This window comes from Aedes aegypti, chromosome 3 (genome assembly GCF_002204515.2).
Source record: "Aedes aegypti strain LVP_AGWG chromosome 3, AaegL5.0 Primary Assembly, whole genome shotgun sequence".
NCBI lineage: Eukaryota > Metazoa > Arthropoda > Insecta > Diptera > Culicidae > Aedes > Aedes aegypti.
This window is the reverse complement of record NC_035109.1, coordinates 239,137,226-239,149,820: the sequence shown is the minus strand read 5'-3', so window position 1 is coordinate 239,149,820 and position 12,595 is coordinate 239,137,226. Positions and strand designations below refer to the sequence as shown.

At 42.0% G+C, this 12,595-nt stretch overlaps 1 protein-coding gene across 1 annotated transcript in view; it reads right to left on the bottom strand.

Moving 5' to 3' along the window:
* Positions 1 to 473: 473 nt before the first annotated feature.
* The window catches only part of LOC5574556 (knirps-related protein), a 130,287-nt gene continuing 118,165 nt past the window's right edge, over positions 474 to 12,595 (bottom strand). The window contains exon 3 of the mRNA XM_001661456.2: positions 474 to 4,130. Within this exon, the coding sequence (XP_001661506.1) occupies positions 2,865 to 4,130 (1,266 nt within the window). The 3' untranslated portion in view covers positions 474 to 2,864. The remainder of the gene's footprint in view (positions 4,131 to 12,595) is intronic.

The window sequence follows — 12,595 nt, the reverse complement described above, 5'->3', positions numbered from 1 at the left end:
AAACATGCAAAGTGCAAGTTAATCAACATATTCAAAATGAAGTGATACTTGGTGGATGTCTAATCTATCCTTGAACAATTTCTTGGCGAAAACATCGTGGATTATGTTGCTCGTAGAAAGTTTCATCGTACTCCTATTTTTGATAAATTACTTGCAGTAGTTTCTGTCTGTAGCTTCTCAACTACCTTTTTGTTGAATTTTGGCAAGATCTTTCCAGAAATTTCTTATTGAACTCATAAACAGATGTTTGTTGGATTGCTGAGAATATTCTTAGTGCATAACAACAACTTTCATTCCAAGAACACCCATTTTCATGGGTCCACGAGATGTTTGTTGAACGTCAAAGAGGGTCGCAGTCTCAAAATGGTTGGAGAACAACTGGGTTAAAGACACACGGTTTAAAATTATTATCCTTGTGCAGAGAATTGTTTATGATTTTCGGTACATTTCAGAATTGAAACAGAATATCCACGTTTTAAATTAAATAAGTTCCTTCAGCAGGATATTTATTCTCGTTTTTCAATAGAGTTTCACTTTTTGCATAAAAGGTAAATACATTTTCAAAAACTTTTTCTGATTGCTTACACGCTAAACACTTTTTACATTAGTCAACAATTTGATTTACCTACTGCTAGCTAAAACCATTGCGCTTTGCTAAAAATATTAAGACATCCGCCGTTTGTTTAAAATATAATATTGTTTTCTTCTTGATATGTCGTTCATTTTTAAATAACCTATCAACTATGTCACACAACATACAAGTTCAAGCGGGGTACGCGATATTTTTTCGTACCCCAAAAACATTGGTCTACGAGGCGAATTCCCACGAGTTCGTGGTCCCGGGTTCGGATGCTGAACCACTTCCTCTAATGTTTGTATTTTGCCATCCATTCTATGTATTGCAGGACCGCGCCAAAGGACGCACGAATGTATTGTCGAGTTTGTGTGCGCGTTTGTGCCCATGTTTGTCTATTTCACTGTGTTTTATGGGTTCCACTTAAAAACGAAATTAAACTACACATTGGACTAACTAACCTTAATTTTACAACTTTTTTTTTTGCTTCTCTCGCGTCTATCTCGTCTTGTGTTTGTGTCATTTGTGTGTTTGCAGTAGTTGCGTTAGGCCAACCAAGCGCCAATAAGGCTGCCGGCCGGTGACTGAACTAACTAGCAACAGAGGAGTGCTACGTTGAACAGGAGGTTTTTGTGAGTATGTTCGTGAGTGTTTTGCTCCGAAAGCTTAATTTTATTTTCATCACATGATGAGAAATTGGTCTATTAAGGAAGAGGTGGTTTGGGTGGTGGGTTCGGGGGTTGGGTTGAGGTTTCGCGCGGTGCCAAGGGAAGGAATGATTTGTGATCCGCTCAAGTCGAAGTCGTTCGCAGCTGAGAGAAACTTTTCTCACCGAAAATGGTGGGGCGTGGGGAGGGAAGGGTGCTGTGGTGTCTTATGAGATGAACTGGATCTGAGTCGGAATCGGAGTACCACTACTGTAGTGGAAGCCAGGGAAGTTTGCAGGTTTATGATGAGAGATATTACGAAAGAAAGACGCTCTCGGCTCGTCTGTGGGTTGAGCTGGGACTGTTACTTCCATGCAGATTTATTGAAATGGATGCCCTCGGGCGATTCTGGGATTTACGCTCTGCAATATATATCAAGATTTTTATGCGTTTCCCACCAGACGTTTTGCATCGAGTTCACACCTTTAGGTGACGGTATAATTTGTTGTAGCATTTGGTGGCTTGGGAAATGGGATCATTCGCATTGGATGATGTGGTTTGGACTGGATGTAGCTAGCGGAGGGAAAATCCAGTAGCAGATCTGGATGAGCCAACCATAATATCGCGCACTTGGTTTACAAGAATGTCCAGACGGACAGAGTGCCTATTGAGGTGGCATTAATGACTGCACTCGGGCGGAATGTATGCGTTTGGATGATGAATGCACTTTAGATACAGTGTGTGGCAGGGGGAATGATTCAGAGCATTTTCTTGAGTGTTTGAACAAGTCTTCAGAAATGAAGACCCGGTCGGTCTTCATGGTTGACGTCATGGCAAGAGTAGAAAGGAGCGATTGGAATCTTTCTCGAGGAGTGATTCATGTTGCTAAGGAGGAAACTAAATAAATATTTGAGTTTATAACACGGGTCAAGTATTGATAATAATATGATCTGTATGTTTTTGGCATAAGATGAAACAGTAAAATATTGATTGAGTTCGTCCCAAAAATAAAACATTTGATTATGTTTGTTTCTCAACAAATTCAACAGAAAACATTCGGTGGACAAATTCAATCAATATATCTCCTAACCTCGTAGACACCCATTCAATATTTTACACAATTCCCATGCACCATCTTCTCTACTGATTGTTTCAAATGTCCCTAACTTATACCATACAAACGATAAATTTGGTTTACTTCGAATCCATCCGAGCAATGCCGGAAGTTGGAACCGATTCGGTTTCTTACTGACCTCGTTGTCCTTACAAATTGATACTCCTAGATGCTAACCGTGCGCTGTCACGCGCAGCCGGTATGTCACAGAATAGTTGTTACATTTTTACAAAATAAAAAAAAATATCATTTATAACTCAAAAGGGTAAAAACGCTACTGGCACATGTTATTCGATTGTGTTCACTAACTGGCCCTACTTCGGTTGTCATGAGGCACTCTCTCTTTTTCCATTCTAATTAACAACTGTTTTGCTTAATTATACATCTAGTCGCTATTATGTACAACTGATTTAATCGATTCGGGTTTAACCCCACCTTGGAGGATTCTGTACAGCGGTGCGCGCATCTCGTCACAAGCGAGATCAGCGATTTTGGTGGGTCTTGTGTGGAACGTCTAGATGACTTGTGTTCAAACCTTGGTGGTCAGATCCAACGGAGTGGTTCCTTGCAGTTTCATCCGCTTGACCTCCCGCTCGTATTCGGTTTCTCGGTCTTCAATGTCGGAGTCGCTCGCGCTCCCATGACCAGCCGATGAGGAACTTTGATGCCGCTGGTGGTTGTGGTGATTGTGATGATGATTGTTGTTGAGATGGTTGTGATGGTGGTTTGGGAGGGAGTTGTTGTTGGTGTATTTGGCGAGCGGTGAGTTGCGATCGTTGGTAACGACGACAAGTTGTTCGTCATCGCTATCGGCACCGGAAACGGAAGTCCGATGGTCTTCCGAGGAGCAACTACTACCGGTTTTCATGCTCAAATCGATGGGGTTGTCTTGCTGAGGACCTGCCACGGCGGCAGGTGATCGAGGAGGAGTCATTGTCGCTGGGACAACTTCTTCCGGTTCGGGTTCTTCTTTGGCACTGCCAGCCGTTTCGTTACTAGGACACCGCTGGGATTCGAGGACGGCATCCAGGTAGAAGCGCTTCGTGAAAGAATCCGGTGATTTAGTTTCCACGGGTGTGGAGTTGGTATTTGCGCTGCTAGTATTGTGATTTGGTGTGTAGCGGCTGTTGTTGTTGGCAAGTGGGGAACTGCTGATGATTGGGGAGTCAGCAGGTTTCAGGAGACCTTGATGGTGCGGGTATAAGGCCGGGTGGAATCCGGGGAACATAAGGTGTGATGGGGGAAGGAAGCCTGGTGGTGGCATCAGGGGTAGTCCTCCGAAGGGGAGAGGTAGGAACAATTCCTTGTTGATCGTTGGTGAGTCGTGGAGTTTTCCTTGCCGGAGTAAGGCGTTCCGCCGGTCGTTGATTTCGTTGGAGCTGTCCGAATTGTGGCTGTCGGGGGAGCTCACTGATGGTGATGCTGATGGATGTTTGCTGTATTCTTCCAGGCCGAGGAGCATCAGTTCTTCCTTGGTGCAAGGCGGTCTTGAGTACATCGCATGTGGATAGGCACCAGGTGGTCCGAACATCCCGTGAACTGGAGGAGCCCCCGCCTTATGATTGGCCGCCTGCTGTTGGGCGGCTTGCTGCTGCTCTTGTAAAAGGCAATGAATCTTGAACCAATTGGACCGGCGTCCATATCGGGAGCCACTTTTTGACATCCCCACCATAAGGCACTTGCGTAACCGACAGGCCTTGCATGCCGTTCGGTTCTTCTTGTTGATGATGCATTCACCGTTGTTCTTGCACTCGGATATCGACGAAAGATTATTGTACGAGCGACCGAAGAAGGACTGCAAAAGAAAAAAGAAGAAAAATGCAAAATTAGTTTTCCGGATTAGCGAAATATCTCTGAACTATGGTAGAGAACAGTACCGAGCTCATCCTGATTTGCGCAATTGAGTCATTTGTCAGACGCCCAAGCATTCTCAGCAGGGACTCCCGCTGCTTGAACCATACCGTTCCAAGTACCTTTCCTAATCAACCTACTCGTGCAGTGCACGCTATTAATTACCCACGCCAGAAGCCATCATCTGCCATATCCGAAGAAGTGCACGGTGCTCCCAGAAGTGCCGTCAAACACAGCAAAAGGAGTGAAATCTTACAGTTTATAAAGTGTCTCTAATTTATCACCACTTGAGCTGCTGCGTTCCGCACCACCGTTCAGGAGCTTCACGATCGAAAATACGAGCAGCAGCTTTCATAATTAATTGCCGATCATGGTGCTGCTCATTTGCACTCACCCGATCGACTATTGATGAAGCCCTCTTCCTTCAGCCTCAAGTACTACATATCGCTCAATTTCGCTTTCATGGAACGCCACGTTCTGAAGAAATCCGTTCCATCCCCAGATGAGGCCTACGGTAACTACAAAAGACCCAGCTGTTGAATAGAGACGAAGAGAGCGCGCACTAAATACCGAATCAATCAATCACTCAAGCGTGTTTCAATGCTCTGCCGAGGCTTCTTCGTCTTCTTTTGCCAGTCACTCTGTCCGCTAGACAGAAGCTAAATTACACAAATCTGTAATTATGCTAGAAGAGCCACGGAAGATATCGAGCGCGCCTGATCGGACGACGGCCCTATTGTTGCTCCACGAACAGCTCTTTTGTCCCAAGTCACGCTCTGAGATGTTGGGGTCTACCCAACCCTCCCCGGCAAATATATCGAGAGCACTGAATCGGAAATACACCCCCTCGACTTCTTGGAACCCCGAGAAGATGCCAAAAGTGCGGTAAATTGCAACTAAACGGTGCGAACTTAATTATACTCAGATCAGAACACTGACTGCCGACTTCGGTTTCGAAATTTGACAAAACCCATATGCGTTTTTCGTTTACGGCGGTGGCACCCATGAATTAGATCTGTACTGGAGATCCGTTGAAAATATTTCACAATCATTCATGATCCGATCCTACCCACAGCCCAAAAGACGCAACTCAGCGTCAAGAGCCGATCTCGATCGTCAGTCAAAAGAAGGAACAGATTCGCGAGAAGTCATCGAATCGAATCGGTGGTCGTCAGACAGTCAAGAGAAGTATTTACTCTTCTTGGCATTACGTCCCCGCTGAGACAGAGCCTGCTTCTTAGCTAAGCTTTCTTTACTGAAATAACCATATTCTAATTCTTATTATATGCCAAATAAGGTGATAAATTACACCCAGGGAAGTCAAGGAGATTTCCATTGCAAAAAGATCCTGGATCGTCCCAGAATCGAACCTAGACACCTTCAGCGTGGAATTGATTTGTAGCCGCAAACTTCACCACTTGGCTAAGAAAGGCCCGCAAAGGAAGTATAACGAGTGCAAAAATTATAATAAATTACGATCTTTTACGATCACTCCCTGCCGGCGCGGCGGTGGTGGTGGAAAACAGCGCAGCATATATTAAATGTACTTCACAACAAATGGTGCAAAGTCACATTCGCCGCTCGTCTTACATCAGCCTCTGTCTCCTTCCAGCGAGAACAGCAAGAAATGGATGAGGGATGAAATGGTGCAGTTTGGTGAATTTATAAATCATTCTGACAAATTTGTAATCGCTGATGGCTTGCGCGGATGATGGCGGCGTGTGGGAAGCATCAGAACAAGAAACCAGTTGAAGTGTTGTTCCCCGGAGATGTCGTTTGTGGAAAGGTTGCGAAGCGAAAGGTTAAGTTATGGCGTTTGAAGAATTTGAATTGGATTTTGATTGAAATTCAATTGGATTTGGATTGGATTTGAATTTGATTTGATTGGATTTGGATTGGATTTGGATTGGATTTGGATTTGGATTGATTTGGATTGGATTTGGATTGGATTTGGATTGGATTTGGATTGGATTTGGATTGGATTTGGATTGGATTTGGATTGGATTGGATTGGATTTGGATTTGGATTGGATTGGATTGGATTTGGGATTGGATTTTGGATTGGATTTGATGGATTTGGATTGGGATTGGATTTGGATTTGGATTGGATTTGGGATTGGATTTGGATTGGATTTGGATTGGATTTGGATTGGATTTGGATTGGATTTGGATTGGATTTGGATTGGATTTGGATTGGATTTGGATTGGTTTGGATTGGATTTGGATTGGATTTGGATTGGATTTGGATTGGATTTGGATTGGATTTGGATTGGATTTGGATTGGATTTGGATTGGATTTGGATTGGATTTGGATTGGATTTGGATTGGATTTGGATTGGATTTGGATTGGATTTGGATTGGATTTGGATTGGATTTGGATTGGGATTTGGATTGGATTTGATGGATTTGGATTGGATTTGGATTGGATTGGATGGATTTGGATTGGATTTGGATTGGATTGGATTGGATTTGGAATTGGGATTTGGATTGGATTGGATTGGATTTGGATTGGATTTGGATTGGATTTGGATTGGATTTGGATTGGATTTGGATTGGATTTGGATTGGATTTGATTGGATTTGGATTGGATTTGGATTGGATTTGGATTGGATTTGGATTGGATTTGGATTGGATTTGGATTGGATTTGGATTGGATTTGGATTGGATTTGGATTTGGATTGGATTTGGATTGGATTTGGATTGGATTTGGATTGGATTTGGATTGGATTTGGATTGGATTTGGATTGGATTTGGATTGGATTGGATTTGGATTGGATTTGGATTGGATTTGGATTGGATTTGGATTGGATTTGGATTGGATTGGATTGGATTTGGATTGGATTTGGATTGGATTTGGATTGGATTTGGATTGGATTTGGATTGGATTTGGATTGGATTTGGATTGGATTTGGATTTGGATTGGATTTGGATTGGATTTGGATTGGATTTGGATTGGATTTGGATTGGATTTGGATTGGATTTGGATTGGATTTGGATTGGATTTGGATTGGATTTGGATTGGATTTGGATTGGATTGGATTGGATTTGGATTGGATTTGGATTGGATTTGGATTGGATTTGGATTGGATTTGGATTGGATTTGGATTGGATTTGGATTGGATTTGGATTGGATTTGGATTGGATTTGGATTGGATTTGGATTGGATTTGGATTGGATTTGGATTGGATTTGGATTGGATTTGGATTGGATTTGGATTGGATTTGGATTGGATTTGGATTGGATTTGGATTGGATTTGGATTGGATTTGGATTGGATTTGGATTGGATTTGGATTGGATTTGGATTGGATTTGGATTGGATTTGGATTGGATTTGGATTGGATTTGGATTGGATTTGGATTGGATTTGGATTGGATTGGATTGGATTTGGATTGGATTTGGATTGGATTTGGATTGGATTTGGATTGGATTTTGGATTGGATTTGGATTGGATTTGGATTGGATTTGGATTGGATTGGATTTGGATTGGATTTGGATTGGATTTGGATTGGATTTGGATTTGGATTTGGATTGGATTTGGATTGGATTTGGATTGGATTTGGATTGGATTTGGATTGGATTTGGATTGGATTTGGATTGGATTGGATTGGAATTTGGATTGGATTGGATTGGGATTTGGATTGGATTTTGATTCCTGGAAGAACTCCGAGGAATTTCTGAAAGAACTTCAAGGAATTTCTGGAGGAACTCAAAGGAAATTCTGAAGTAACTCCGAAGAATTCCTGCAGGATCTATGGATGAAATCCCAATGAATTACTAATAGGGCTCCGGAAGAAATTCCTGGCAGAGCTCTGGAGGATTTCCCAAAGGAAGTCTGGAAGAATTTCTGGATGAACTCGGTAGGAATTTCTGGAGGAACTCTGAAAATATTCTTGGAGGAATGCCCAAGACAACTCTGACGGAATTTCCGGAGGAACTCTGAAAGAATCCCTAAAAGAACACTTAAGGAATTCCTGGAGGAACTCCGGAGAAACTGCTCAAGGAACTTCGGAAGAATTGCTGGAGGAATTCCTGAAAGAACAACAGAAAAAATCCAAAAGCAACTACGAAGGAAATCTAAAAAGAATCCTGATGAAGCTCTGGAGGAACTCCTGAGGAAATGAAAGATAAAAACAAAAAGTATTGCTGCAAGAACTCCGAATGATTATCTGGATCAACTCAGGAAGGTCCAAAAACATTCTCGGAGGAACTCTGAAGGAATTTCCAAAAAATTTTTGAAGGAGTTCTTAGAGGAACTTTGTACAGAATCCTAGAGAAACTTCTAAAGAAATCTAGGAGGAACTCAGAAGCAATGCTTGAAGAAACTCCGGATGCGTTGCTTAAAGAATCCCGGAGGCGTTTCTGGAAGAACTCCAGGGTTATTGCTTGAGGAACTCCGGAGAATTTCGAAAATATTCGAAAGAATTCCCAATGGATCTCCGGAAGAACTTTCCAGGAATCCAAGAAAGAATTTCGGGAGAAAATGCCTGAGATCTCAGAAGGAATTTGTGTACAAAATCTCCGAAGAAATTCCTGGAGGAAATCAACGGAGGGATTTTTGGAGGATATCTCTGGAGAAATTCCTGGGGCAGCTCCTCGGAGGAATTCCTGGCGAATAATCCTAATATCCTAATATCCTAATATTCTAATAATAGGCAATCCTAAGAGTAATTCTTGGAGCAAATCCACGGAGAAATTTCTGGAAGGAATCAAAGGAGGAATTTGTAATTAAAATTACTATGCACATCGAAGTAATTTTGGTAGAATTCCTGGAAGAGCTCCTGGAGATTGCTTTCGGCGGACTTCCCCGGAGGAATCCCCGGAGGAATCCCCGGAGAAATCATCTGATGATTTCTGGAGGTGTCTTTGTAGGATTGTTTTCTCACCTTCCTTCTCAAATCACTCTCTTTCACTTCGTAATCTATCAAGCTGCCCCCGACTTGGCTGTTTCAGGAAGAAAAATCCGAACCTTATTTGGGACAGCTTCTATCTTGGTCCAAATCCAACTAAAAATGGTTAACCTGTTCCAAAAAAATAGACATTAAAACTGGTATAAAATAAAATTGGAACAATATTTGCAACACTGGTGAAAGCTCCAATTTTCAACATGATGCAACAATTTGGACCAAACCAGTGATTTGGACTACCGATGAAGTTGCCCTAACTTGCAAAATACTTTGGATGAGCCCTTGTTCAGTTTTTCAATGGCTCTAGTTTGGCAGAATAGTTTTAAATTGAATCTTGATTGGCTTTGAATTTTCATTGAAATGACATGGATTTTAATTGGCTACGGATGTCTTTTGGATTATCTTCGACTTAGCTTTTGATTGAATTATCAGTCGAAAGGCTTTAATTTGAGGCAGTTTTAGGTTGGTTACATATTAGATTTCAATTGTCTTTAAATTGGCTATGTTTTAGAATTGAATTGCAATTAGATTGCCTTAGGATTGGCATTGGAATGGCCTAGATTGACTTTGGAAAGCATAAGAAATGATTTTAGATTGGCTTCGAATTAGCTGTGATTTGGCATTGGAATGGCTTTAGATTGTTTATGAACTGGCACAGATTTACATCGTTATAGCTTTTGACTAGCTTTGAATTGGTTTTAACATGGCTGTGGGTCAAAGTCAAAAAAAATTTACAATAAAATAATTCAAACTGGCTTTAGATTGGATTTGGAATGGCTGATATTGGGAAATTACTTTGAGTCGTTTTTTTTACAGTTTCGTACAGACGCCAACAAAGTATTAGTACAAAACAATAATCTACAAACACAACATACATTGGACGTTTCGTCTTAACACACAACAGGTAACTTGCATGCAAGTTTGAATTACACAACTTGTATGCAGGAGTTCTACATTACCGTTTGTTATTGGTGGAACAATTGGTTTTGAATTGGCTTTGGTTTAAAAAAAATATTGAATATCTAGTGAAACATACTTTTGCATTTTTCTAGAAAAATCTAAGGAATTGGGTTGTTTAGTGAAGAAAAATTCACAGTTTGTTGCAGCTTGATCGAAAGAGCACATCATTCTAAGTATAACACGATTTTATTGCACTCCAATTTCTCAATGTTGATATTATAAATGATTAACAAAAATTTCAATCCGTTGACTCAATGACGTTTCAATTTACATAATGACAGTTCGTCCCGAAGTAAAATTTGCCGAGGGGTGATTCAAAAGTGATTTCCATACTAATTTCAAACGTGTTTTAAAAATAGTTCCAGGTAACGGAAAATTGTGAAACTTTGGATTCTAGTTCAATTTTTAGCGTAGATTCGGAATATGTAAGAAAATTGATACCCCTAAACAAGCCAATTGCATTCATAAAAGATCGGAACTTTCCACACACGCAATCTTAATTTCCAAAGGCTCTAGAACGCTCGAAATCCAGAGTTCTAACAACCTTCCCACAACGACTGCTGCCGCTACACCGATATTTCATCATTACGACCACTTCCCGTGATTATACGCCCTCCTTATCCGCAATTTGTCTAATGTAAGGTCCACCTTGATTCTCCAAATTGCCGCCCGGTGCGTCGCCATCGTGTGCGCGCGTGTGCCCTGACCATATTGCAGCAATTGAGCAATCTAAGGCGAACAATGAAACTGCACAAACTGCACCCCTTGCAAGTAAGTCCAGTTGGCGCAACATCACTTAGGAAACTGGTCGAAGATTTCGTACCGTTTCTAGCGGAAAATAAGCAGTTTAGCGACACAAACGTGAACGCTATCAGGTCGCGCGCGGGCACACATGTCGTGATATGCCGGCATTAATTTCACCGATTTTCCCCTACCGTTCCTCGCAGTGGTCGAGATTTGGAAAATCATGGCAAAAATGGTTATTTTCAGCAATTAAAAGCCTCGTGTAACTTTTCAAAAGGACCATTCCAACTCTCTTTATTTACTTCCTCTTTAAGAACTGTGCCATTAACATTAACCTTTCCGGTTGGGGTTTATTGTATGATACGCTAGCCAAAGACATTGTCTATATTGAAAAACTTGCTAAAAGCTATTGCTTTGTTATAATCGGAAGAGATCGAGAGAGGCACTCATTGGAACATAAGGTCCTTTAGTGAAGTTCAGTGAGAAATAATCGAGTTCTGAAGAATAAATTAAGGGTTTTGGAGATATGCAGCTATTTATATGCTAGGACCAGAGACGAACAAAAAAATCGTTTCCCTACGCTTCCATTCTTTCATCATTATAGCACGCCTTTTCTTACGCCTGATACATAGGCAGCCTGCTAACCAAACAGCAAGCCTCTCTGCCATAAAATTACTACTTCTACACCTTCCCGCATGAGCTGGCATAGATGCAGGGGTATATCCGGTCTACTGTGGACCAGTTTCAAATACGTTATAAATTCCTCTCTCTTCTCCTTATTGGTCAGCATTCTGACGTGACAGGCGCCAAAGACCTTTTCACGAGACTTTTCCAAATCAAGCTGTTTGACAGTTCATATATGGAAATGACAGCCCCGTGTATACACCGGTCCTCTAACAATGTAAACAAATGCATACACGAAGCTGTCACCTGAAAAGGCCTTTTGTCGACTAAAAATAGGCGATCACCAGCTCTTATATACTGTCTGTTAGTCCCAAACATTCATTTCGTTGGTTTCTTGTATAATTGCAGCTTATCTGGGATAATGGAGTAGCAACCATGGGCGGCCAATCAAGATCAAGTTAAAACTATGTTTGAATATTGTGTTTTTGCCAGCTTTTTGAAAATTTGCACCTCCGTGCGTCTAGAATCCAAATCGGATCTCGACTGTTGGGTAAACAGTAGCACAATATGGGTATCGTGCAATTACGCTTGCATTGACGAGACGACGACTATCAAGCCGCCCTGCAAGTCGGGCGGTATTGTTCGGGCTGTTCGGGAAACGGAGAACGGAGGGCGGAGGCGGTGACAAAACCGCGCAACAACAATAAGTATAATGGTAATAAGGTTGTCATTTTTCTTTTTCGTCATATGTGTGTGGTTGCAGCTAGGCACGCTACTTCGGCGCGCGGCAGTTTCCATCGTCTTCGTTTATGATACATACGTTGACAACTGCCAGAGCTCGTGGACAAATCCAGCGCACGGTCGGTAGTTCTTATGCAACTTCGTCAAAGTCGCGACCGTCGTCCCGGCATTGTGTGTGGTATGAACTTCAGTAGGGCAGACAGGCAGCACAAGTCAACCACGACTCATATGTGGCAGCGGGCGTAGCCAGAGTCGGGTGAGAGCCCAAGAAGTCCTCAAGTTACTGGAGAAATCTCTACAGGAGTCTTCAGAAAAAATCCTGAAGAATAACTGACGGATTCTTGGAATAATCCGTAGAAAAACTCTTTGCAGGATGCTTGTAGACCTGCAGAGGTCGCACGCCCCTCTTCTTTTATGGAAATCCTGGCTACGCCTA